At 43.6% G+C, this 27060-nt stretch overlaps 2 protein-coding genes across 17 annotated transcripts in view; both read left to right on the top strand.

The window, feature by feature from the left end:
• The window catches only part of RABGAP1L (RAB GTPase activating protein 1 like), a 376617-nt gene extending 364050 nt beyond the window's left edge, over positions 1 to 12567 (top strand). For 11 of the 16 annotated variants that reach the window (XM_036234598.1, XM_016154398.2, XM_016154399.2 and 8 more), the window contains 5 exons: positions 987 to 1091; positions 3151 to 3234; positions 5639 to 5710; positions 7734 to 7931; positions 8882 to 12554. In XM_036234598.1, coding sequence (XP_036090491.1) covers positions 987 to 1091; positions 3151 to 3234; positions 5639 to 5710; positions 7734 to 7931; positions 8882 to 9034 — 612 coding nt within the window. In that variant the 3' untranslated portion in view covers positions 9035 to 12554. Of the gene's footprint in view, positions 1 to 986; positions 1092 to 3150; positions 3235 to 5638; positions 5711 to 7733; positions 7932 to 8881 lie in introns of all 16 variants that reach the window. The other 5 variants (XM_036234594.1, XM_036234592.1, XM_036234593.1 and 2 more) reach the window with 1 other exon arrangement.
• Positions 12568 to 17759: 5192 nt separating this feature from the next.
• Positions 17760 to 27060, top strand: LOC107515513 (calcyclin binding protein). The gene is made up of 6 exons (XM_016154393.2): positions 17760 to 17929; positions 21416 to 21632; positions 23352 to 23448; positions 23689 to 23788; positions 25152 to 25249; positions 26499 to 27060. The coding sequence occupies exons 1-6, from the start codon at positions 17909 to 17911 to the stop codon at positions 26653 to 26655; spliced, it is 690 nt and encodes a 229-aa protein (XP_016009879.2). The 5' UTR covers positions 17760 to 17908; the 3' UTR covers positions 26656 to 27060.

Below are 27060 nucleotides of genomic sequence, written 5' to 3'. Positions count from 1 at the left end.
CACGCAGTCTGCTTCTGCAGGGACTTGGGGAGCCGTATCCGTTCATTCACCACGTAGCTATGGAGTGCCTTCTCTGTAGCTGGGGCTGGGCCCGCTTCTGGGGACAGAGCGATGCCGCCCAGAGCTTGAAGCCTAGTGGGCGAGATGAGTAAGCCACACGTGTCATTTGTCATTACAGACCGTGTGAAGTGCTATCCAGGGAAATACGGGGGACTTGAGCAGGAACTAATTGAGCCAGGGGTGAGGAGGCGGGGCTCAGGCCCGGCTCCCCTGCACGTGTGAACTCGAAGCCGCGACTGTGGGTGAGGCAGGAGCCGTCGAGTGTGAACTGCAGCCAAGTTCACACTTCGTACTCCTCAGCTTTTCTTGGCCACTCTGGAAGCATGGCGTCCTTTGTTTAGATGGCTGGTCCGTACCTCGTCACGGCTGTCTCGGGCCTGGGTTAGGGTCTGACTTCTCCCCACTCTGCTCACTGTCCCGTGCGAGGACCTGTGCGGGGCCCAGCGGGTCCTGGAATGTTCTCACCTAAGTGCGGCCTGCGGATCGGCCTGTCTGCTCACCCCGTGCCCTCACCCCGTGCGTCGCTGGTCAGAGGCTTTCGTGGGAGGTTCCACTCCTCTATGCAGACCCAGGGCGCATGCCGCCGTGACGTCCGGAAATGTGTCAGAAGCATTTGCGAAGAGCACGAGCTGTGACGCCATTCAGACCTGAATGCAGGCCGTGGCTGTGGCAGCAGGCGCGTGTCGCGGTCAGGTAACTTGGTCTCTGCAGACCTCGCCGTCGTTACCTGTGAAGTAATTACCGTCGTGAGGATTAGAGGTGATGCGTGCCAAGGGCCTGGTACGTGGTTGGCAGCCACGGGTCCGCTAGGAGGGAAGAGGGCGGCTCGTGCTGGCGCTGGAACCAGAGCGGCTGGGCAGCGGGGACAGCGCGCTCCCCTCCTTGCCCTCCTTCCCCTCCCGTGACCCTGTCGTGCTCTGACGCAGGCGGAGGACAAGGCCGACGTGTTGAGTAAGGAGCTGCTGCTGACCAAACAGAGGCTGGTGGAGACCGAGGACGAGAAGAGGAAGCAGGAGGAGGAGGCTGCCCAGGTAAGAGGCCGCGGCGGGCCTCCGTGCGGCGGCATCGCGTCCCGACTCTGCCGTGGGCGGCCTCGGCCGGGGAGGCGGCGTTTCTGCCCCTCAACAGCCCTCGGGGTTTCGCCTTCACCGAGACGTCCGGCAAGAGCGTTAAGGCTTCTCTGCGGTTAGTAACTGGGGGTGGCGGCCCCAGAGCTTTGACAGCCGCAGAGTGCGTGTCCTGTCTCCAAGACGAGTGGCGCTTCCGAGGCGGTTCGCGAGGGCCGTCACCATGAAGCCACAGACGCGCCTGTCGGGGTTGCCTCGGTCCCACCTCATTTTCCCGATTCATCCCCGGGAAGAAGCGGCACCGCGTTCCCGGCAGGCACGAAAGGGACCGGCCTCGAAGCCGGCGCCCCGCGTCGTCCGTGAGGCTGGTCCCCTGGAAGACGCCGTCGCAGGAGCGCCGGCAGGTGGCGAGGGGCCGCCCCGGCCTCGCCCGTGTGCTCCCTCTCCGGCAGACCCTGCCGGGCACCGTTAACTCATTTTAATGAGTTTTATTTTGAGGCATCAATAATACCAAATATAAAACGGAACACAAAGCCTTTCAAAGACCTACATCCAAGCAGACAAAGTTCCAGTAAAGTTACTAATGAAGAGATGTGTCATTTATTTAGCACCTTCCAGGGTTGATAAAAAAATGTTCCATGATATTTTTTTTTTCCCAAAACGATCAAATGATTTTTGGTATTTACTGTGGAAGAAGATTTTTTTTTTTTAATGTACTCAAAATTTTTCAGGGGCTGATTATCCAGTTTGATCTAGACCCTTTGATATGTTTTGTTTTGAATTTCATTTCCTGCCTTTTGGGGGCTCACTTCAGTATCTCAGGTAAAGAATGAACCTATTGGCAAAGGAATTTAATCCATGCTTCTTCCCTGTATGTGTGTGTATCCTATTTTAATCAAATTGGTACCCTTATGAGTTTCGTTAGATGAGGAAACTATGGCTTGACGAATCAAGTGACACTTGCTCAGAGCCTTTCAACCATCTAAGTCTGTCTTGAACTCAATGGGACTGTCACCGGAGGAGAGAAGATGACAGTTTCTGTCCTTAAGTTAGATTAGTTTACCTATTACATTTGAATTGATATAACCAACACATTATTCTAGAATTTTTAGAATGTAGCAAATATGAAGAAATTCAGAAATCTCCTAATGATGGAGTCTTTTTATATAAACTGTTCTAACTTGTGAATCAACAAGTATAGATTATACCCCATTCGTAATTTGGGATGCTGCAATGCAGAACCCATCGGTTTATTCTGATTATGTGCTTAAAGATTAACCAGAGTTGTTCTTTTTTGTTTTTTTGTTGGTCAACGAGTTGGAAGAATCGAATTCTCTCCCCTCGTTCTGGCGGCGCCTGAGCTTTTTCATCGTCTCCACCTTCCCTGTGCCTAGAATTCTGGAGCTGCCAGGCTACGAAAATAACTGGTTTTAAGTTTAGCATTCATGATTTAGTATTTCCGTGGCGGCGACAAGTACCTGCATGACGAGTCCCCTTAGCTCCGTCTCCAGTCGCTCTTTCTCGGCCCCTGGATCTCCTGGCCCCGGGGACACTCGTCTTTCTCCATCTTCTTCTCACTCCTGTCCCAAAGCCGTGTTTCTGCCTTCACAGAGGTAGCAGCAGTGATGGCCGGGGCTGTGAGGAGCAAGACCTGATCTGGTTTTTTTTTTTTTCGGTAATTTATTATGTAGTGTCAGGGCTACCTGCAATGTCAACTCCCAGAGGCATAGACGTAGCTTCTAAGTGGACACTTAGAATAGATTTATAAAGTAAGCGGTAAGCGTCAGCACTTTTGGAACAGGATTGCTCATATGTCTTACATATGACAAGAAGGAAAGAAAGATTTCTTATCTCTGGAGACGATTAGATTTTTCAGCTGATCAAGATGCAGCTTCAGGGAGGAGGATTTATATAGTTACAGTGTTTACCTCGTTGGCTGTGATTCGGGCAGACTTGAATCTTGATGTTCGTAGAAATTTATTATTAGGATTCTGAGTCTCGATGTTTCTCATGCTCACTCTAGCTGAAAGAAGTCTTCAGGAAACAGCTAGAGAAGGCAGAATATGAAATAAAGAAGACGACCGCCATCATTGCCGAGTATAAACAGGTAACGGGCTGCTGTGGATTTCGTCGCTATGAAAGTAATTATTGTGGTTTTTCTTCAGGGGAAAATATCTTGTTTCTGGGGTTTCCAGAACAATGACTGCACCGCATTCCTTAAATTGGGCGGCTTATTTTCTCCTCTGAAACTGACAGCGGTTGGACATGCTTGCTGATAACACGTGAGGTTTATTTGAACAAAACAATCTGTTGCTTGTTTACAAGGCCTGATGGAGTTAGAGGCAGAAGAAACCCTGTTATTACCATGGGGACCCGGTCACTGCCCTGCTCGGAAGCTAATTTTCTGTGCGTCACACTGCTAACATTCGCCTCTTTGCCGAGGACCGGAGTTTAGCGATCACGTTAAATGGCGACAGCGACGGGATCTGCGTGTCCTTTGCTGTCACACGGCTGTGTGGCTTTGTAATAGGGAGAGAATACCTGTGCACAAATGCGAGGAAAGGGAATTTACTGCCTGTGGGGAATGAGGAAACCGTTCCTGGAGAAGGGGCGGTTGGAGCTGTGCCGTTCAGGGGCTCCTGGGACGTGGGAATGTGGGGGTGGACGAGGGGAGGAGGGAGAAGGTGGCGGGGCACCAGCGTGGGCAGAGGCGTGGAGGTGGAGTAGGGAACAAGAATAGTTGGTTTGGCGTGAGTTCGAGAGCGGAAGAGAAGCCTAGGCGAGCCGGGGCCCAGTTCCAGGCGGGTCTTCGGGGGCCCACCGAGGAGCTCGGACTAAATTCTGTTTGTAGCAGGAAAGTGGCTCGATCAGGGTCGTGTTATTGGCACTGCTCTGTCCCAGCGAGGAACGGAACGAAGGTGGAGGTCTGCAGGGCAAGACACAGAGCAGTAGGAGGCTAACAGCAGAGTCCAGATGAGAACACGTAGGGCCCCGCACTGAAATACGCAGGAGTGAGCACAGCCGAGGGCCGTATGCGATAGTCATTTTTTGCTAGAACAAGGGAAAACATTGAAAGTGGTCCTGAGAGACTGAATTTTGAGGTAAGTTGGAGAGGGGATGGTTAGACACTAACCAATACAAGGAACGTGAAAGACCTTGTGCTGTGGAACTTGTCATCACTGCAAATGCTTTTTTTTTTTTTTTTGTCACCACGTTGGGCCCTGGGTGGCCGCCATATGCAACACTCTTCAAATAGCAATGCTTGGGTCTATTCTTGAATATTATCTGGCAAGCGCTTCAAGGCAACAGATCCATCTGTTAGAAGATGATTAGACATAAAACAAGATCTAAATGCATTCTATAGTTGGACTTGGCTATTACTGGCTGCGTTTCAGAATGTTTGGGTGTATAGTTTGCCTAAATTACTAGGGAGATCACCCCTTTATACCATCGGCCGGCACAGGCCTACTTATTGTTCCCAGGCCTGCATCCTGCATCTGGAGAAATCGGAGAGGGACCTCAACTAGCAGGCCCTGCTCTCTAGAACTGTTTTTGAGTAAACTGAGATTTTTTTAAATGTCCGTTTTGATAATAGAGGTAGACCTTTTATGTTTGTGATCTAAATTATGCTTTATAATTTGACATCCCCTAGCACTTTTATTTTGTTTCTCAAAAATAAAAGATTTGTATTTCACGTAAGTTTAACAAGAACAAGATCAACAACAGTCAACAAGAATTGAACTTCCAGTATTTTTTTAAGCGCCTTTTTTTTTTTTTTTGCTTTGAAAGTGCTTATTCTCCCCGTTCTAGTGCTTGTTAGCACCTTATTTCAGCATCGGTAATATTCAGATTTTATTTAATGAGCGCTCGCCAGCCAGGTGCTATACTAAACCCTTTGCATGCGTTTTTTTTTTTTTCTTTTTTTCCCCATTGATTATCACAGCGCGGCATGAGAAATGGAAGCTTAGGATTTGCCCGTGAACGCAGTGCTGGAAAGTAGAGCCCGATTTCCTGGCTTTCCATTGTACGCTGTGCTGCCAAACCACCTGATTAAGGGTTTTAGTCTTTATTATTCTCTGGTCGTTTAACCTTTGTTTTGCTCACTCTGCCACTTCTTAAGGAAACTTTTGCAATTGAAAACGGACTCTGTGGCTTTAGACAAGAGACATTTCCGGTTCACAAAATGTTTTCTCAGATTCCCAGCATAGTAGCTACTCAGCAAAGATTCTGTAGATGATCCCACAGGTGAGGGCGGAATTCACCAGAACCAAGCATGAAGGCTGGTGACAGAAAGAAGTCAAATCTGCCCCCTGTGTTTTTCTACTAATTAAGATCAAGAGGTGCTTTACACGTGGGACACTCCCAGGCTTTCTGCTGGCATCTGTGGTGTGCTCATTTGCAAAATTTCTTCTGGCATGAGAGGTGTGGGGAATACATGAGCTGACAGTTACGTGCACATGCTGCAAGAGCCTTTCTATTTTCCAGTAAAGAAACTCTTTTTTCCCCCTTAGATCTGTTCCCAGTTAAGCACCAGACTGGAGAAGCAGCAAGCGGCCAGCAAGGAGGAGCTGGAAGTGGTCAAGGTGAGGCGGGTGAAGCCGTTCTGTGACAGGATTTCTTCCGAATGCACAGTCGTGAGCGCCGATAGGAAGGTCCCACAGCGGGACACCTCGTAGGCGTCACAGCCACCCACGTGTTCTATAGCAGCGGTCCCCCACCTTTGTGCTCCTGTGAGACTCTAATGCCCTATCCGAGGCGGAGCTGAGGCGGCGGTGCTGGCGCTGGGGAGCGGCTGCAGATACAGACGAGGCTTCGCTCGCTGGCCCGCCTGCTGTGCGGCCGGGTTTCTGACAGGCCGCTGACCGGTACCGGTCCACGGCGCGGGGGTTAGACCCCTGTTCTAAAGGACTTAGGGATTATGGAGAATAGTATCTTTCTTCTGACTGGGGTGTGATCCTCTTCCCTGCCAGCTGAAAGGTTTTGTTCCCATAAATCTTATGGGCTGTCAGAGGCAGGTCATAGGATTTGAGCATTGTCACAAGAGGCCCTGAGCATCCTTGGATGCTGGGACCCCTCAGCAGCCTGCATCCCAGCCGGGCGTGAATCAGCCTTCGGCGCATGGCCTGGCAGAATTGCCCCTCGCTCTCTTGATCAGTGAATGTCACGGGTGATCCGGGATTCAACAGTGAACGCCCTGGGCAGCCTAGGGCTCGGCTGGAAAACACGTGTTGGGCAGCTGATTTTCCCAGCAATTGTTTTAGAGGTTTATTTTTTAAAGAAAACGCGTAGCATTTATTTATTTGCTGCCCCCTGGTGGTAATAATTGATTATTTGAAACAAGCAATTGCTTATTCTATAGAAACAGCAGGATTGGTGTTCTTAAGAAGCAGCGTTGGCACAGCCAAGTCTCAGGACCAGTGTCCTAGGGACATGACATAATTCTGTTTGAATGTATTGAGGTTTAAAACTAGTAAATAAATGCATTCCGGGCACTTTAGTGTATAACGTAACGCGGGCAAGAGTGATGAGCCTCACGACGCTGCAGGCGGCAGACGTGCCGAAGTGCTAGGGAGCGGGAGAGACTGCAGATTCCCGCCCAACATCCGTCCCTTCTTTTTCTTGAGTAGCAGAACCCCGGTGTTATCCGGGCTGGAAACATACTAGTTAAAAGGTGCGATTTCCTGGACTCCCTTGAGGCTCGGTGTACCTATGAATCTAAGTTCTGATATGTAAGCCTAAGAGGAGGGGTGTGGAACTTCTAAGAAGACTACTTAGAGCTCAGCCAGGTATAGGGGGTGGGCGGGCCCTTAGATCCTTGCATCTCCATCCGGCCTGCAATTCTACCACGGGATGCTGTGGTTGTAGACATACTGAGCTCGTTGTAACAGTAGCACATCAAAATAGAAAGACCCCATAATATCTTTTCATTCTGAACTACTTTTGGAGAGGTTTTAAGAAAACGATGGCATCGTCATCCTGACAAGAGTTGCTTCGCTCGGTGCTGATTGTGCTCCGATTGGCAATCCAGGCCTGGGTTACTTTTATTATTACCTTGGACATTAGTGATCATCTTTACTTAAAGCTGAGCAAAAAGACATATGCTTTATTGGTTGCAAAGGTATATTTAGGTTGATCCTAATGACCTCAGTCTACGAGGGGCAAGTTACTTAAACTGAGTTTCTTCGTTGGTAAAATGGGGGGTGATAATAGTACCTGGTCACGCAGTCACTCTAGGATCAAATGAGGAGATGCTACATGCAGACTGCTGCGTGCTGAGCGTAATGGATGAGACTTGGCATCCAGTAAGAGCAGTGGCAGTACGAAATGTCTAGAACAGGTTTCAAAGAGATGCTGGGATATTGTCTATTCCGAGTCTCTCTAGAGATGCTTTTAAGGAAAAGAAGCACCGGTCGGGGACCGTTGGGTTTTGTGTTATAACCATTTTGGTTGTAACACAAGAAAAACAATTTCCTTTAGAAATGGGCCTGCATTTGATGTCAACAGGCAGCAAGCATCTCAATAAAAATCAAATCACATATTGCTTCAGGAAATGATTTATGCGGTGGAATACAGTTCGATGTTGTCTGTTTCTCTTGGACATTTCAGGGTAAAATGATGGCGTGCAAACATTGCAGTGACATTTTCAGCAAGGAGGGCACTTTGAAACCAGCAGCCGTAAACAGAGAGGACCAGGGAGTCGAGTCGGACGACGAGAAGGACTCACTGAAGAAGCAGCTGAGGGAGATGGAGCTGGAACTGGCACAGACCAAGCTGCAGCTGGTGGAGGCCAAGTGTAAAATCCAGGTTGGTGACTCAATAAAGGCCAGGAGAAAATGAGGCTGATGGTCTGGGACAGTCCAGGGCTTCGGCACGTATGTACACCTATCTGGCCCAGAATCATAGCTGTTACTATCGGTGGATTCTGGCCACCGATGTGCCCTGCGTAGTCGCGTTAATGTCATTATTTTCGAACTCTGATATAAACGGATATAGATGAAAGTGAAATTTTAAGAGTAAGAGTACGTCTTGGGGGGGGGGGGACTCGAGCAGAAGCCTTTTTGGTTTCCCCCGAGACTTTTTCTGCCGAGGGCCTTCCTCGGTGAACTCGGCAGCTTCGGCAGCTGATGCTGGGGAACGCCACCGGCACCCGCTCTTTTCTTTGGAGCATCTTTTCATCTTTACCTGATTCTGCCAAATCTATTTCCCCATAATCGGGGGGAACATAATTAGAACAGCAGCCCCGGCCTCTGATGGACGGTTCCCCGTTCCCTGTCTCCCAGTGACCCTTACGCGCTGCTGCGTCCTGCCGTGGCACCGGCCTGCGCCGCGCTGGCGACCCTTCACTGTCTCTGCACTGGCCCTCGGCCGGGTTCTCAGGGCAAAAACCGTGTGTTTGGAACGAGAACTCATTCGTGCTTACACTATCAATCTGTCCGTATGTTTACGTTTATTTGTGGTTTTAACCATGTTATTTCAGGTTGTAACCTAAATCCAAATTGCAAGGGGGAAAAACAAGATAAAATGAGGTTTCATCTCCCTGTTCAGAAAAAGCACAGATCCTGGTTCTTAGGGGCAACTCTTTCAGTGCCCAAACCTTTTCCTTGCATTAAGAAGCCAATTAACTCTCCCCTGGGCTTTGCGGGAGGAAGACTATGGCTGTGTAGACCTGGGGATTCCAAAAAGCTGTCCTTGGACTTCTTCAGCAGAGAGAGAAGACACTTATAAAATTCAGATAATTTTCTTTCTTTAATTAGGAACTCGAACATCAGAGAGGGGCCCTAATGAATGAAATCCAAGCTGCAAAAAACTCTTGGTTTAGCAAAACCCTGAACTCTATCAAAACGGCCACGGGCACCCAGCCCCTGCAGCCGCCACAGGCCACCCCGCCACCCAAGGAGAGCACATAGTTCCAGCCTCACCCCAGCACAAGAGCACAATGATCAAAGCGACGGAAACCCAGAGCCCTCGCTGGTGTCCCATTAGAGGAGGCCAGGGAGCCCACCAGGTCTTTCCGTAGCTCTTTCTCATACGACACTCCTCAGAGGGACGGCGCTGAAACTGCTCTGGTTTATGTCGGATACCTGTTTTCAAGCTTCTTCATGGAAGGCCGCGTTCAGATGCATCACAGTATGAAACATTATTTTCTATGCCTGATGTTTAGTTGGAATTCAGTAATTCAGAACTAAATGCTTTTTATTTAGAACTAAGTGTTCACAATTATTTTTATCTTTTGTAAAAATGGAGATGTCTTTTATTCCAAGGTCAAAGTGATAGGAAGTTCTTTGTCACAGGAAAAAAAAAATTGAAAGCTAAACCTCTTAACTTTTCAGGATTTATTCAGATAAAGCACACTGTGGGGCCAGTCACGACCACTGTCACATTTCCTCGTGAAAACAATTTCCTGGACAGCGATAATCCTGTTTGAAGGAAAGGCCAGACCTGAGGATTGAACAGTCCCCAGAGGGAATTAGTTGATTTCATTTTTTGTTGGGTAAATCTGGAACTGAAGTGCCAAGAACCGTAGGATAAGATAGGCTATTGAGAATACACACTAGATAGAACGAACTGAGGTTCTGATAAACGCAGGTTGAAATAAATCACTTTGGCCCTGGCGTTCTAACAGGTCCTTTTAGGAACTGCACACGGGAACTGCAAGTTCCTACGTGTGAATAAGTTGTGAGTTCCGGCAAGTCTAAACTGGGACATAGGTATCTCAAGTTGCAGCCTTAGGGAATCGTCCCCGGAGGGGCCTAGAGAGGCCTGGGTTCAGATGGAGTGCAGAACCGGGGACCGAGCGTGTCATTTAATGTTGTCAGGTGCTTGCTAAGGAAACACTAATATTACTGCTAAAGTTATGAAGCAGGAAGCCGAGGTCAGCTTCACGCCATCTCAGTTTAATGTTGGGCACCTTTTCCTGATTCCTGTACCTCCCCCAAACACACCCTTAGCACCCCTAGACAAAGAGTTGCGAATGCGTCTGTAAACATTTTTGATTGAATCTGAAACCTTTATAGAAATACTTATCTTATGGAAAGGTAAAGAAAGCTAATGTTTAAAAGTTGATGGAAATATTTTTTTTTTCAATTGTATTTAACATGTCTATATAAATAGTCCGTACAGGAAGTCGTTTAGTAAGGGCAAAAAGAATTTTCCCATTTTCTAAGCTATTTTTACGGCAACCCACCTGCTGTCAGGTGTGTACAGTAACATTTGCTGATGCTCACCCTTGGCTTCCTTGGTGAACATATTCTTTGTAAACGACCTTAAGGTCTGCACGGACAGAGTGATTCTCATCTGTGCCATGTGTTGCAATTGAAACAATTGAAACTAACACACTCTTGGAAGTAAAAATCAAGATCCATCTTGACTTCAGGAGCATGTACTTCAAGCTGCTCGTGTGGATCCTTCTCCTGAAATTATCATTAAACTCTAAAGTGAGGTCCCGCCATCGGCAAGTGCTTAACTTAGGTCCCATGCAGCCCGTAAAACTGATAGGGTTGTCTGCTAGCCTTTGTTACACTCATCAAATAATATTGTTCTCACAGAATTTTTTTGGTCCTAACGTCTTTCATCACAATATTCATTTTTTTATACCAAAAACAAAAACAACCCAGCATTCTGAGTTTTTATGTTGATTTTAACATTCCTTGCATGGTGGTTTAGAAGTTATTTATTTATTTTTTTTAAGGAGTAAAATTAATGGCTAGAGAATTGTATCTTGGTATTTGTTTCTGTAAAACATTCAGTATAATGTGTTAGCTTTACTGGTACTTTACGCTTTGATTCCAAGAAGCCTTGTACAATTTGCCTATCAGAGGGCTAGCTAAATTAAAGACATTCTTTTGTGTTTCGTGAGCCTCATAGTTCTGCTATACAGCATATTCCACAGAATGCCTAAATTGCATAATTTTCCTTAAATGGTAGTTGAGGGAGAAATAGCATGGCTCCAGCTCTCGTACTTACCTGTTCATCTGGCTCAATTTCATAGCCCTTTACATTTTTTTCTTGAAACAAAACCATTAGGTTTACATACATTCCAAACATTTCCTAAATCTATCTTTTGCATTTTCTTTTAACTCTTTTAAAAGACTGCAATGGGAAACTATAGATTTTTTTTTTCTTTTCCAGTTTCATGTCATACTGGAGTGTGCGTTTGTACTATAAGTCTAAACTTTTCCTCGCTGCAATGCCTTTGGGTTGGTAGCAGCAGTAAAGACAGAAAATTCAAACTGTGGTATATGATATGGTTAGTCATACAATATGTTAAAATGGCAAACCACATGCTCTTCACTGTGTATTGTTGAAAACTGCTAGTTTTAATTTCACTTATTTTGGAATATATTTGAGAATTGCTACTCTTCTCTTGACTTCTTTTAGAAGGAGATTAACCAGCCCAAATAGCCAGAAGATTTTCAGATACCCGAGTGTTTTTCATCTTTTCCTGGGATACATTGCATAAAACGTTCCTCCCAAAATCCAACGTTTCGCAATATTCTGAAAAGGGACCATTTCTCTTTACATTAAGTTCTGCGGAATAAGTTAAAGGAATGGAATTCAACCTGATTATTCAGTTCATTAGATTTTATATATTGAAACTCGTACGTAATACATTCTTTAAAGCTGAAAGAAACCACGCTGAATTTTGCAGCGCACATGTGGACCAGCTTCCCGCATCCTGAGCCACGGCACAATTCATTATATTTAGGTACATACAAGTTAATGCTAAGAAAGAGTCAGTTACCTAATGTTCTATGTTACGAGTGCCCGTCAGGAACACTGGTAGGGATGTCACATAGGCCTTTGGCCTGTCTTTCTGTACAGCCAATACGTCTTCCCCTCCCCAAGCTGTTAAGTTAGCAGTTTCTTCTTCTGGCTTTCTTATGTTTCCATAGTAAAGTAGAAGAGCAATCTTTGTACCGATGTTGGGAAATTTAGTCATATTTATCTTCCTTTTTTCGAAATTTTCATTCTTTTATAATTGTGTTATTTATTTTTCTCAAACCTCTATTCCATTTTCTCAAAATATTTTTCACTTAATAACTAGTGGCTTCATATCTTAAAGTGAGAAAAACAAGAAAATATACAGTTTAGGGCACAAGAGATGAGATCCTTACAAGGGTTGATTAGTTACTGAGGATGAGAACGGCATATGTAACTCATGTAAGGGACTGAGTTTCCTTTTTCTTTAGCTGAAATCAGCCTACTAACTATTCTGCTAAGGCAGTTGTCTGCTTTCAGGACCCCTGTAAGGGAAAAAGGAGCTTTTAGAAAATTAAATACTTTGTTTTATTTATCTTTGGGGGGGGGAATACTTTTAATTACTTAGAAAGATGATGGTTCTATTGTCTAACATGCTCTTAAAAACACTTTGAAAAGCTCTGATTCTCTTACTTCCGTTACAAATAAATGAGAGAATGGACAAACTTTTGATTGATTTGAACACTGTTGGATTTGTGTGTGCGCGACTGGTAGAATTTTATAAAGTATCCTTGCTGCTTTTGTATACCCCGGTACCCTGCACCTGAATACCCACAGGGCGATCGGACACAGAAGGGCAGACAGCGTCTCGGTGGCCTGCGTTTCCCACCAGGGCACTACCTGACGGTCACCTTGAACTAGAACTGCTCCAAAACATCCTTCCTTTCTCGTAGTGTCTTCCATACAATAAAAGCAAAGCCCTTTACCTTCGGAATTGACTTATCTTTCAGAAGCTATCAAAATGAACACTTCAGGACGGGCTGCACCTCAGTCGATGATCTTGAGTTGTAACGAGAAAAGTGGATGTTTACGAGTAGCTTAGTGACTGCAGTCGGCGGTCAGGTGTTCCCGTCTCAGCTTCTGTCTGAAAGACTACATGTCAATTATCTCTAAATGAATTTTCCACCCGCTATAAAAACATCAGCATGTCCCATTCTTCCCACCTCCATCATTGGTGGTATTCTGAAAATTTTGATCTGAGAAAAAAGAACCATTGAAAAGGAAATGAACATTTTAAGTTACTTTCCTTTTTCAGTGACAGTAACATGTAAAATATAATTTAATAACTCTATAAGTGGAATAAAATATAGGAAACTGACTTATAAGGATATAAATGCATCCAGACTCTGGTGTCATGAAAGCACAAGAATAAAGCTGGAGATGGTCCCAGAATCCAAGACGTCCCAATAGCCTTTTACACCAGTTTCTCTATTTTTGGTATTTTGCATAATGTATGGATTCTTAGTTCAAATGAGGGAAAAAAGTTTCTCAGTCAACCCTTCTTCCTTTCTTTCGACTTCTGCCTTTCTCTTGCTGAGAAGGTAGTAGGAATTCTCTACCATCTATTTTTATGAATTGTATAGATTTTGTCCACGGTGTGTCTAATGAAAACAGGTTCTGGAATAAGGGAGCTGATTAGCCCAAACAGTGCTGATCGACCACAAAAGAAACAGAGCAGCCGCTCTCCTCTGTAAACACTGACCAATTAGATGTTTCCATAATGCCATGTATGATGTATAGTACACTCTGTAAATGTAAATGTAATGCTTGTTAAGGAAAGTGCAATTTATTGTACATTGTCCCAACAAATGTTTACTTTTATAATCGTAATGAACTTGAATTGGATCAGTATCCTGTTTTCACGTGTGAGTGAAGCCTTGCGAACTAAACAGACGCAACGGAGAAGGTAACAAGGAGACGCTTTCGTGAGCCAGTGGTGTTTTCGAGGCTTTGTGTTGCCCCTTTGGTCCCATTAAGCAGTAATAAACATTTGTTCTGAAGTCCGTGTATGTCTCATAGATTTTATTGTGAACCATCTGAACCCAGGATTTATGTAACGCTTGTTATTTGACACGAGACTCCAGTCAACTCGTTTGGGAGCCTGCTCCAGGGTGTACCCTGCCAATGACACCCTGCACAACAGCCAGTGCCGTTTTCCTCTCTACAGAGACTCCTCGGTTGCAAGTACCAGAAACTCTCTCAAGCTAGCTTAATAAGGCGATTATTTAAGTGAAACAGGGATATGTTTATCATAGCTGCCAAAGGCCGAACAGCGGGGTCTGAAGAGGCACTGGGCCAAGGGACGGGAACCGTTCCCAGAACTGCTCTTCTGCTGGTCGCGCCGGGTGATGTTTATCTGTTGCTGCATCGCTCCGAAAACAAGCTTTTTCTGCTGCTAAGTGCACAACCGCCAAGTCTACGTGTCCTCTTTTCAAGTGACAGCAGAGATGGACTGGCATCTCAGTGTCCCAATTCCAACATCTTGCAAAAATCTGATTGGCTAATCCTGGATTAGGTGGCTGTGGCTAGTCATTCAAGGTACAGCACAGTGGGTGATAATACATAACTCAAACAGAACTCCAGAGGCGCTTCTGGAAGTCGAGGCAAGGTGCAAAGAATCCTGATTTGCTTTTTGTTCTAATTTGCATTTTGTCCTCGGAATTTATGGAACCTAAGTGAAAACCAAGAGATTAGTCAGGTCCTATTAACATTGAGCATGTATTAAAAATTATTAATCAGAGATTGTAAAATTACAGTTTGTGGCCCAAACCCAGGCCACAGACATCTTTAGTTTGGCCCATGTAGTATTTAAACTGAGAAATTTTACATAAAAAGTAAAATAGTCATTTTCAGAAAATATCTACTGAATTTGGCAGGAGGTCATGAGTGGAATTCACTGTTCACTGTTAAGGGCCTAGCCTTAATGATTGCTTGTTAACTGGAAGGTTTTTGTCCAGTAAGGATGCACATCCCTACTTTCCAGTGGAACGGGTAACTCCAAAGGTTATACCAGTTTGAACCTAACTTTGCAACTTCACACTAACATTCCATTATTAAATTGCCCATAAGTACTCGGCTATGCAAACGTACTTCAATCTAGTTTTAACATATTACTGGTTCCCTTATTAATCAGTTGAATAAAATATTTGTCACATGTTCATTTTATAGTTACATGAGTCTTGATTTCACCTTTTTGAAATTATACTTTAACAAAACTTTCGATTACTGTCAAAGGCACACTCAGAGCAAAATCTTTGAATAGTTTACTTGCAAGGAAAGTTTACAAGGAAGTTCAGGCTTATATTCTTCCCTCCCTGGCTTCCTGTGGGTGAAGGCATCAACCTGTTCTGATAGGGCCCAGCCTGCCTATGATCTTCCATTCCTGCCTGCCTGGCCTAGAAATTTTGGACTTCCTTATTAGCCAATTCGCACAACTGTAAGTTTATTCCTCATTATAACGTGTCTGTCTATCATCTATCACCTATCATCTTTCATCTACCTAGCTACTGATTCTGGTTCTCTGAACACAAGTAGGTAGAACCTCCCCGAGGTCACTTTTGAGAGAACTGACTAAAGTGAAGGAATGATCTAAATGATGCTCTGGAGGAAAAGCATTCCGGATGGAGAGAAAGCACAGAAACCAGACTTGGAGGTGAGAGCAAGCTCAGCAGATTCAAGGAATGACCAAAATGCCAGGTAGAGGGGCGAGAAGGGAGAGATGAGTCCCATGGGATGACAGGAGACTCATAAAGGTCAGATAAGATCATGTAGAGCATACTAGGTCATGGAAGGAAGTTGGAACTTTATTCTAAGTCTAGTAGGAAGCTATTGGAGGTTTCTAAGCAAGGGATATGATGATTTGAAAAGATTACTCTGGCTGCTTTGTGGGAAACTAATTGTAAAGACAGCGAGGAAGCAGAGAAACAAGTTAGAAGTCTGAAAATCCAAAGTAATGATGTCTTAGTTTTGGGTGGTAGCAGTGGAGGCTGTGAGGGTGGTTTGATTCTTAACATATTTAGAAAATAAAGCCATCAAGATTTATTATAGGATGGGCTATAGAACCTGAAATTGAAGACAAGCTGAATTTGATGTGCTTATTAGACACCCAAGCACAAGCAGAGTCTGGAGCTCAGGGGAGTGATGGGACTGAAGACAGATTTGAAAGTCACTGGGTAATAGCAGGTATTTGAAAATTTTGTGATTTTAGGATATCTCGGGGGAGGAGTTGCCCCAGCTGCATAACCAAGCAAATTTGAAAATCATTGCATTAGGTCAAGCTTTTAGGTGGTGAAATGGGACATTTGTTCCTATTTAAGTACATAAAGACTTTCAGTTGAACAGGTTTTATAAAAACTAAGTTATAACTAACATAATAAAATGCACAGATCTTAGTAGTTCAGTTCTATGAATTTTGATAACTGTATGTATCAGTAACATTTCTATCTTCGGAAAATTCCCTCCTGGGCTTACTTAAATATAACTTTTAGATATGCATAACATGCAAAAGAAACTACACAAATATAAGTTTACAGCTCAGTGAAATCTCTACAAATTGAACACACCCATAACCATCCCAATCAAGACACAGAACAGTGTCTGAATGTCAAAAGCCCCCTTGTGGCTCCTTTCTGTCACTGTCCTCCCCACCCAAGGAAAGAGCATCCTGATTTTTAACACCACAGGCTAATTTATTTCGTTGTTTTCAGAGTACATTTAAGTGGAACCAAACGATATGAACCTTTCTATGTCTGGCATCTTTTCCTTAAGCCATGTTTCTGAGATTCACGCATGCTGTGTGCAGCAATTTGTCCGTTTTTGTACTGTATTTCCGATTCTTTACGATAAGGGTGAACCTGCATTTTTTCTAATAGCCTTTTCCTTCTGAGTTGCTGATTCTAATCGCCACCTTGAGCGATACGTAAAGCTGAATGAGTGCGGGCTTCTCAGGGGTTACTGTTTATGTTCCCAACTGTTCTGCAGACGTTTCGAAGCTGTCAGAGGGTACAATACAGGAAGCGTGGGTTTCTCAGGGCCTTACTGAACGGTGCTGCTGGAGCCATCAGAGCACAACGCAGTTCCGGGAAAACTCAGCCCACGTTTTCTGATGGTTAATAAGCTGACTTGGAGCCAACCGCGGGTGCGACTGGAGGGTCGCAGAATGTCGGAGAAGGGGCGAAGGCACGGAGGAAGTGCTTTCACACACCACGAGGTACAGGAGACCGCAACTGCGGTCACGGTGTGGCTCATGGTACCGGCAACCTTAAACGCCGGCAGCGCCACTGGGTGCCCTCACGTGGCCAACGCAATTGCACCTCCCGGCGCTGTCCATGATGACGCCACCACGTGTCAGACACTAAACGGTGGTGACGTCTCCAGACCGCCGGAGCCCACTGAAAATCAAAGTTCCCTTCGGGATCCTCCATACTCAGCGTCTTCGTTTTTCCCTATTTTAACATAAACAGGCTGCCTCCTCTCTTTTCTGTCCTTTACTCGCGGAGGTTCACAGAACAGCCTCAGAACAAGATGGCTGCCTAGTTGGCTTAGTGTCCTAGAGCGGCCGGAAGCAGCCGACTCTAGTTAACTTCCGATTTGGACCCCCACCCCCGATGATCGTTACGTCATTTCCGGAGTTGGGTACAGTACGCGAAGGCAGCGGTTCCGAGCTGCGACTGCGCAGCCGGGACAAATGAGGTCAAAGTGTAATCGTACCGCTGCCCCGGCGGAGAGGAAGAGGCGTTACTCTTCTCGAACCTCGTGTTTGCTCGCGAGAGTTGAGAGTGGCTGGGCGGCCCGGCCGGCGGGGCGGGGCCAGGCCCGGCGGGGCGGGGCTGAGCGAGGCGGGCGGGGCTTGGGGGCCGCGGCGCCGAACTCGCGAAGGTTCCAGACGCGCCGCGTGCGGTAGGCGGGCGGCGGCCGCGCGCAGGTCGGGTTCGCACAGACTGCGGGCGCTGCGCTCGGTGCGGCGTTTCCTGTCCCTTCTGCTGCGGAGCTGCTGCCCCGGCCTTGCCTGACCCGGCCCGACCATGGCTTCAGCGGTGGAGGAGGTAAGGGCCCCCCGCCTCACCTTCCTCAGTCGGCCTCGCGGGAGCTTTCCGCCCGTCGCCTGCGCCCCGTTTCCCGTGCCGAGCGCCCCGCGGCCGCGGGTCCCCGCGCGTCCCCGGCCTCCGCCCCGCCCCCGTGCGGCGGCCCGCGGCGCTCGCCGTGCCGGCCTCCGGGCCTCGGCCTCTGCGGGAAAGTCGCGGGCGCCGGCGCCCCAGGGCCCGGTCCCTCCGCGGCGAGGTGCGGGCGAGCGGCTGCAGCGACGGCCGCCGGGGCCCCGGCCAGCAGGTCGCCGTCAGGCTTGCCTCGGGCCGCCGCCGCGCCCGCCGTGTGAGCCCGGGGACGCGGACCTTCGTTACTCTCCAGCCGGTTGCGAAAATCGAGGGCCATTCCGTGGGAACGGGAAACCGCCTCATCTCGCTCGAGCTCCGCAAACTCGGCAGGGGCGGCCGAACTTCCACGGAGACCGAGTTTGGCAGTTGCTAAATGGGGATAATAATACTTGCGTTTCCCTCCTGGCCTGGGTAGGACGTCGGTGCCTAATACTGTCACCCACAGTAAAGTGTTCGGTACCTATCACCGAGATTTGTTTCCTGGAAATCTTTTTCTCAATGCGAGCAGGATTGGGGAATCTCAACTTTGACTTTATTTTTAAGTCTGAGCGTCTGCTTTAAGTGAAGAAAATGTGCGTGTATTTAAGGGTTATTCTGGATAACCTGCCGCAAGGTTGTGTCATGCCTTGGGGTACCCGCCATGTGTCCTGAGGAAAGAATCTCCGAAGCGACTTTACAGTCATAACATCCGGATAGCCCACTATTACCCCCCTTCAAAATAAAGGGACTTTGTGAGTTGAGGTACTTAGAAATAAACATTTTGGGAGAGCTTAGGATTTTCTTTCTGTTTTGAGATCAAATTCATTGTTTTTAACGATTTTCAAGTGTACAGTTCAGTGCATTGTAGTATATTTATAGTGCTGTGCAACCATGATCACTAATTCCAGAATATGTTCTTCACCCTCAAAAGACCCCCGTTAGGTGTCCAGTAAACACTCGCTCCCCATTCCCACCACCCCCAGCAAACACTCATCTACTTTCTGTGTGTGGCCCTTTGCTTTTTGGCTTCTTTCACTTAGCAGATGTTTTCAAGTTCATCTGTGGTATAGCTTGTATTTCTTTGTATGGCCGAATAATATTCCGTTGTATGGATATACCACATTTTGTTTATCAGGTCATCAATGCGCATTTGGATTATTTACACTTTCTGGGCATTATGAACAGTGCTGCTGCTGATGCTATGAATACTTGTGTACAGCTTTGTATGTGAACACATGTTTTCAGTTCTCTGGAGTATATGCACCTAGGAGTGGAATTGCAGGGTCATATGGTAACTATGAGAAACTGCTAAACTTTCCAAAGTGGCCGCGCACCATTTTATACCCAGAAACAGGATCCGAAGGTTCAGATTTCTGTACGTTCTCATCAACACTTATTTTCTGGGTGTTTTTTGTTGTTGATGATGTGAGCCTTCCTAGTGGGTGTGAAGTAGTATCTCATTGTGGTTCTGATTTGCATTTCCTTACTGACTAATGAAGCTGCATCTTCCCATGCGCTTGGTGGCCATTTGTATATTTTTGGAGAAAGGTCTTTTCAGGTCCTTTGTCCATTTTGGGGCACTTTCATTTTAATGCTTCCTGGTGAAGATTTGGAATTAGATTAGATGATAAAGCTTGAATATGTTTGTGGGTGAGGATGAAAGGGATATGTCATTTTGCGTAAGGAAAACAAATGAATGCTAAGATAAATTAGATGGAAAACTGCTGTATTTAAGACATCTTAAAGTGCCTGTGCAGGAAAAGCACCACAAAGGGGTCAGTTTCACTACTTTCGGGTCTGCAGGTAACAGAATTGAGGAATACCTAAAACGGCCTGCTCTAGGTTGCTTCAGACTTTAGATACCATAGGCTTGTAGTACTTGAGAGCCAAAACTGGCTGCGAAGAGGCCTGGGAATCCCTTAGTTCTCAGAGTTCCTTCTTGAATCTAGCAAAAAGGATTCCTATTCTAGTCAAGAAGTAAAACCTCTTGTTTAGACTTGATACTTTTCTTTTAAACTAAATCTTTACTATAGAAACAAATGTAATTTTACATTTCAGTATTTTTATCATGTTGGTATTAGAATCAGTGTAAATTTTTAAACCATTATTAATAAAAATTGCTGTGAACCAAATAGCACCTTGGTTCTATGCTACAAAGATGAGTTTGCAATTTTCTCTTGGCAATGCGAGTTGGGAGGGGGTGTAGAGTATGGACTGCAGAGTGGGCACAGTTGGACTTTTTTACCATGTTATCAGTTACAGATGGTGAAGCAAGGGCATCTGATTTGAGTGAGATAACAAAAGACCTGAATAAAAGAAAACATTATTTTTTCTGTTACTGCATTTTATAAGACTTAAGAAACAAAAGACTTTCAAACTCTGTACTTACGTTATACTGAGTTATCAACCATTTAAAGATTTTTATGTTGCTCCTTTCATATGATCTCAGGCTGTAATGTAAGTATCTTTCTGTTAAATTGCTAGAATGAGGACAGAATGTGAAATTATTCTAAGAAAAATGAATTCCTTTCCATTTGCAATATGTCAGGATAACTGAGGGAAAATTTTTTAGCCCATTAATTTTCTAACAGCGTCTTTACCTCTTGAACTTCATAAAATGTTGGCTCTACTTCTAGAAAGTAAAAAGTGGACTTCAGTAGGGGAAGTCCTGGCATGAGGAAAGAACAGGTGGCTTTTTCAGTGACCCAAGAGCATGTCGGGGTGTCTGCCCAGGTTTTTTCTTACCACCGTGCAACCACGTCCCAGACTTTTGACTGTAAGATTAAACCCCGAGCTTCAGAACAAGACTTTTTCTTAGAGGCAGAAATATATCTTTTTATATCCTTTGTCTTAAAAATTCAAACTTTTCGATGTGTAACATTTGGGTATTTGGTGGAGGAAGATCACTGAGGAATAATCACTGACAGAGTAAATTACTCAGTAAAGCTGCTGTTGGATTTCACCACACTCATGTATTCACTCATCTTTTTTAAGATTTTAAAAATTCCTAATATCTGATGACTAGGATTGGCTGTTATGAGAAAATTCATTAATTCCTTAAAAAAAGATTTCTTCATTTTTGTTTATAAATCGCAAAAATATCTCGTAAATAAAATGTTCTACAGCAAAGGCAGATAACAGTCTACCAAACTTGAAAATTTAGGCTTGATTACTTATTATTACTTTGAGATTGTTAAAATTTTCCTTAAAAAAAAAGAAAAGGAAGTGCGAGTTACTTACAGTTCAGTAGAAGAAAGAATCCAGGTTGCAGCCTTACCCTAGAACATTTAAATAAACCTCTTAATTTTTAGCTTTTATATCAGTAACTGTGAAAGGACCAATAGGCACAACATCAAACTATTATCTTGTTTATCATACCTAACTTATCTTTTAACACAGCTACAGAAAGATCTAGAAGAGGTGAAGGCGCTCCTGGAAAAGACCACTAGAAAGAGAGTACGTGATGCCCTTACAAGTGAAAAATCCAAGATCGAGACAGAAATCAAGAACAAGATGCAGCAGAAATCACAGAGGAAAGCAGAACTTGACAATGAAAAGCCAGCCGCTGTGGTCGCTCCTATTACAACAGGATATACAGTGAAAATCAGCAATTACGGTATGACTCGTCCCCTCCATCCAGCTCTCTCTGTGCCTCTGACCAATTCCTCAGTAGTGACCAATCAACAGACTTAAAAATAGTTTTGAGTGTTTTTAGTAGTTTGAGAGAGAGGACTTATCACCCATTTAATTAGATCCTTTTTAAGAGATGAAAAAGGAAAGTATATATTCTAGATGCTATTAACGAGAACAAAATGAGTTAGTGTAGAGATGAGTAGCAACAAGAAGGAACCTATTCCGAAATAGCTTTTTCTTTTATTTTTCATCCTGTTTTGTGTTTGTTTCACTTTGCAATACAACCACCAATATTAACAGGAATTCAGGAAACATGTTTGTGTACCTAATATGCGCCACTGTTGTGCTTGGACTTGGGAATGCATAACAGTGACCAGGACCCAATCCCTGCACATGGTGTGCTTGGGACTCAGATGTAACTAATACCATAACAATTTAACAGTACCATTTTCCCTTAATAGATTGTAAACATTTTGGTTTGGGAAGTAGTGCAACTCAGATCCGAGTGATGAGCTCTTGCGAGGGCTGGGACAGATTTACATTTCATTTTGCTCACACTATCTAGCACATAGTACTTAATAAATATACGCTGAGCTGAACTGAATAGAGATTCATAAGTATTATGAGAATGTACCTGATGAAGTAATTTTAAAGGTGAGGAACAGGGAGAATTAGAAGAGATATTTAAGTTTGAGTTTGAAGAGTGAGTTCACCAGGTGTGAAAAAAGGAATCACATGAGCAAAGGACACGAATTGAGACATAAAAAGCATGTATTTTGAAAAGCAGTGTGTGTGCCGTGTTTAAGAGAGATACTGTAATTCTATAGGAGTTATCGCTGTGTACTTAGTTGATACAGGAAATTGTTCCGAAGGTGGTAAGATTATGGCATATCAACCAGGAACCTAGATTTGTGTTTAGGGAGAAACTTAGCAAAGTGAAGGATGGATTGAGTGAATGAGAAGAAACTAGATAAAGTTCTACAGAACTCCGTAGGCTTTTATTTTTGGATTAACCCTACATTTTATACTATAGGATTAAGGAAGTGTCAGGGATATGTATATACAATAAATATGTTTTTATACAGTGTGCTTTTTATGTGTTGACAAGATTCATCTAGGTTAGAGACTAAATCGTTTGATAATATATACGGAAATGGTATTTAGTAGATATTGGGAGGTTAGTCAAATTAGTAGATCTGGATGAATTGGACTATTTATATTCTGCCTTGTCAGAGAAGCAAATTGAAGCTAGGATTGGTTGTGTTTGTTGAACTGCTTAGAGAAGTAGAAATGATTATGGATTAGACAATACCAATATTTAACCCAGGTTAGTGGAAGCTTAGTAAATAAATATTCAGGTATAGGGCAAAATTATTTCCACAAAAAGGGGAAATGAAGTCTAACTGAAGAAGTATCTAACAGTCATATTCCTTATTCTAAAAAATAAAAAGAACATGGGTTTTGTGTGTTCACAAAACCTGGATTTGAATCCAAGTTCTCCCGCTAGCTAAATGCCCAACTTTGGATAGATAACTGCTTTGAAGCTCAATTTCTCCATCTAGAAAAAATTTCTTATATTTTAACTTTTGTCATGCTTCTATTATTGGATTTTCATTTTACCGAGTTATATCATGAGCCATGTACATTCGCTGTTCTAGAGGTAGTATCAGACTTATGTCCCATTTTTTGTTTCTGTTACTAGGATGGGACCAATCAGATAAGTTTGTGAAAATCTATATTACTTTAACTGGAGTTCATCAGGTCCCCACTGAGAATGTGCAGGTGCATTTCACAGAGAGGTGAGTTCTTACTATGGGGAAGGCAGTGATCATTCACTTAGAGATTGCTTTGTTATGGGCTCTTTGCAGATTCTAAAATTCTGCTTAAATTTAGAATTACTCTTTACTCACCCTTCGAAGGGGTGAGTCTTAGTATCTGGGATGGCCAAATGCTCATCCTAAAAAAAAAAAAAAAATGGTGGCTTTTTCTGACAAGAACTAGAGAGCAGAAAAGTTAATATATTTGCTAATGTGTTGTAGGTCATTTGATCTTTTGGTAAAGAATCTAAATGGGAAGAGTTACTCCATGATTGTGAATAATCTCTTGAAACCCATCTCTGTGGAAGGCAGTTCAAAAAAGGTAAGTTTGCTTTTTTATTGTCATTATTGTGGAACCTCATTAAATTGAACCTGGCCAATTTAAAATTGAGGTGAACTAGAATTTATCTTCTGTAACAGGGATTAGCAAACCTACAGCTTGTTGCTTATTTTGTAAATAAAGTTTTATTTGAACATAGCCATGCTCATGTCTCTGTGTGTTCTTTGTGGCTGCTTTTGTGATACAATGGCAGAATTAAGTAGCTGCAACAGACCATACGGCCCACAACGCCTAAAATATTTATTCTCTGGCCCTTTACAGAAAAAGTTTTGCCACTTCCTGCTCTAGAAGAATATTGCATTAAAATCAGTAGGGGAATAAGCTTTTAACATGGTTAAGAGTGAGACGAATTTTAATCCAGTTTTGCCACTTACTGGTTGTGACTTTTTGGCAGCTCACTTAATAACTCTATGTCTCAGTTTCCTCATTCGTAGAATGGGAATAATTTATTTCACAAAGTGAAGTGATTTATGAAATGGAATATATACAAAGTGTTTAAATCAATGGTAGCTATTAGACACTGTTTTTGATACATGAAAGGATTTAAGTACTTAGCCTAGTTGGAGTTAGCGAAGCTATAAAAAATAAGTTTATTTTTAAAACTATAATTCATACTTTTCACTAATTCAGATAATCTCTTTCAAATTTAAATGAGGTTTATTGCATCTGGTATAGAGACATGCCGTTTTGCCATCTTATGATTACATAAAATTATGTAGAAGCTTAAAGGTGGTATTAGGGTATAATTTACTGATTAGCTTGTGTCTCACTGCTCCGTTTTCATCCACCGATTCCACGGGTAAAAGGTTACTCAGGACTCCTAGGAGTTCCATGGATCCCTGTTGAAAGAGCTGCATATTCTTATTCTTTCCCACCTTCCAGACTCGTTACCGATACTGCCTTATATGACTGTCTTACTCCTCTTACTATTATTACTACTTTACTCTGTCCTTCATCCAGCCATTTTTCCTTTATTTCAAACACAGTAAAGTCATTCCATCTTGGAGCCTTTCTCTTTGCCGTGCCAACTACCACGATCTCCCGGATCGTGGACCACTGCTCAGAGTGTACCTCAGAGAGGCCTTCCTGATGAAGTTCCTTCTCCAGCCCCCATTAGTACCCACTTTGTCTTGAGAGCACTTACTTTTGGAGGGAGTGTACCTGTTGTGGTTTTTCTTCTCCGGGAGTGTTCAGACTGTGGCCTATTTATAAAACTATCATCAGCACTTAAAACAGGTCCTACGCATAATAGTAACTCAGTTAAGTGAGTAATTGTTTTTTTTTAAATATTCACACTTATCTCCACATGATCTAAGTCGCGCTTGTTTTCCTGCTTTTCTTCCAGGTCAAGACAGATACGGTGATTATCTTATGTAGAAAGAAAGCGGAAAACACACGGTGGGACTACCTGACTCAGGTTGAAAAAGAATGCAAAGAGAAAGAGTGAGTCTGCTTTCGTGTCTTCCAGAAAGTTAATGTGTTCTTTGCTGGGCTTATAGATTTTAAATAATTTGTCTTTATGGATAACTCTGTAATTTGACCCTTTACCTCTTAATGTCCACTGCTAAATTGATTACCTTACCATTTGCTTCTGGCCACCACAGCCTACCTGATGTGTCTAGCAACTTGCCTTTCCAGGAGGTCACCAGCTTTGGTTGGCTCTTCAGTACTGGTTAACCCTGGGCCAGTGCTGCTTCTCTGGAGATGCTGCGTCCATTCCCAGAGATTCCATTTCAGTGGTTTCAGAAAGGCCCACATTTGGTTTTTGAATTCCATAGAAATTTCTGATAATGTCATTACAGATTTTCATTGTCACCGCTATAAAGTGGAAAGATATATGTTTTTATCCCATATAATAATGGTTACTGTAAAAAGTTTTATTCAAAACCACTTCCATTCTAGGTCACTCTCTTTAAATTTTCTGCAGTGGTAATGTACTACACTGAGTCATTTACCACCCGCCTTCCTCTAACTCCTTATCCTGCAGTCAGCATGCATTTGGGGTATGGTTGGCCAGAGTTAGGCATTGTCTATGGAATTGATTTTAAATCTAGAATAATTACCTGAGTATAGGACCCTGTCTTCCTCTAGCCATATATCCCCAGTACCCGGTATATAACCTGACCCTTAATAAAAGAGGTGAGTGAAAAATTAAATGTAAAGCCAATTGCCCCAGTTTGGACATTGACTGGACTAGCAGTATAGACTACATTAAGGACCAGGCACAGATCTATATACCTCAGGCTTAAGAGGAGGGCTTTTCTAATTTAAAAAATGCATGAACTCTAAGGTGTGTCCATGTGTAATGTATGTTAGTATTTTTCATCGTATTTTTTCGAATAATATGGGGAAACGTACGCTTAAAAAATTAAGACAGTTCAGAAAAGTAAATGCTTATTTACTTACTTTTCTGCTAAAAATCTCCTAAAATCCCGCTGTAACCCCTAACCATTTTGATGACCACTCTTTCATACACTAAGTATGGATGTCTGTTGTGTTCATTAAGATGAATGTGTGCATGCTATTTTAAATGTGACTATCTTTGGATACTCTATATCTTTCCCTTATCTCCACTCCTTCACTTTCCACTGACATTAACCTGATTTGTATTTTTCCGTGCTTAGTAGTCATGCATATAAAATTTGTCAGTAAATAGGAACATTTATATATACACATGTTTTCTTTTTAATAGAAAGCCTTCCTACGATACTGAAACAGATCCTAGTGAGGGATTGATGAATGTTCTAAAGAAAATTTATGAGGATGGAGATGATGACATGAAGCGAACCATCAATAAAGCCTGGGTAGAATCAAGAGAGAAGCAAGCCAAAGGAGACACAGAATTTTGAGCCTTTAAAGTCCTTTTGGGAACTGTGATGTGGAAATATTGATGTTTCCAGTAAGGACATGTTGGTGAGCTATACAGATAAGTTTAACAGATATCTTTACAGAATCTTCTAGGTGAAGGCAGTGAATTCTCCATTTCCTACTGGAAGATTTATTTAAATAAAAGATGCTTATTAAACACTTCCTCCAAAGGTGGTTTCCCTAGTAACCTGGTGGTTTTGTTCAAGAAGGGATAATATTGCATACTCTGAAATGTAAAGAAGCAAGTCATACCTAATGAAAATGCCGCACTGTATTTTTGTTCAGCTTAAAGTTAAAAAAAATTATTGTGTGTTCTTAAGTTCCTGACGTCAGTTCTCACCAATGTAAGAATAAGTAAAAAATAAAACCTGAATTTTTACATAAAA

This window comes from Rousettus aegyptiacus, unplaced genomic scaffold (genome assembly GCF_014176215.1).
Source record: "Rousettus aegyptiacus isolate mRouAeg1 unplaced genomic scaffold, mRouAeg1.p scaffold_m13_p_17, whole genome shotgun sequence".
Taxonomy (NCBI): domain Eukaryota; kingdom Metazoa; phylum Chordata; class Mammalia; order Chiroptera; family Pteropodidae; genus Rousettus; species Rousettus aegyptiacus.
Note: the sequence above shows the minus strand (reverse complement) of the source record. Positions and strands in the feature narration are given on the sequence as shown.

Bases quoted from the DNA above. Each gene is read 5' to 3' on its own strand.
- LOC107515513 (XM_016154393.2), top strand. From the start codon at position 17,909: ATGGCTTCAGCGGTGGAGGAG. The intron at 17,930-21,415 runs GTAAGGGCCCCC...CTTTTAACACAG, and splicing joins TGGCTTCAGCGGTGGAGGAG to CTACAGAAAGATCTAGAAGA. The intron at 25,250-26,498 runs GTGAGTCTGCTT...TCTTTTTAATAG, and splicing joins AAAGAATGCAAAGAGAAAGA to AAAGCCTTCCTACGATACTG.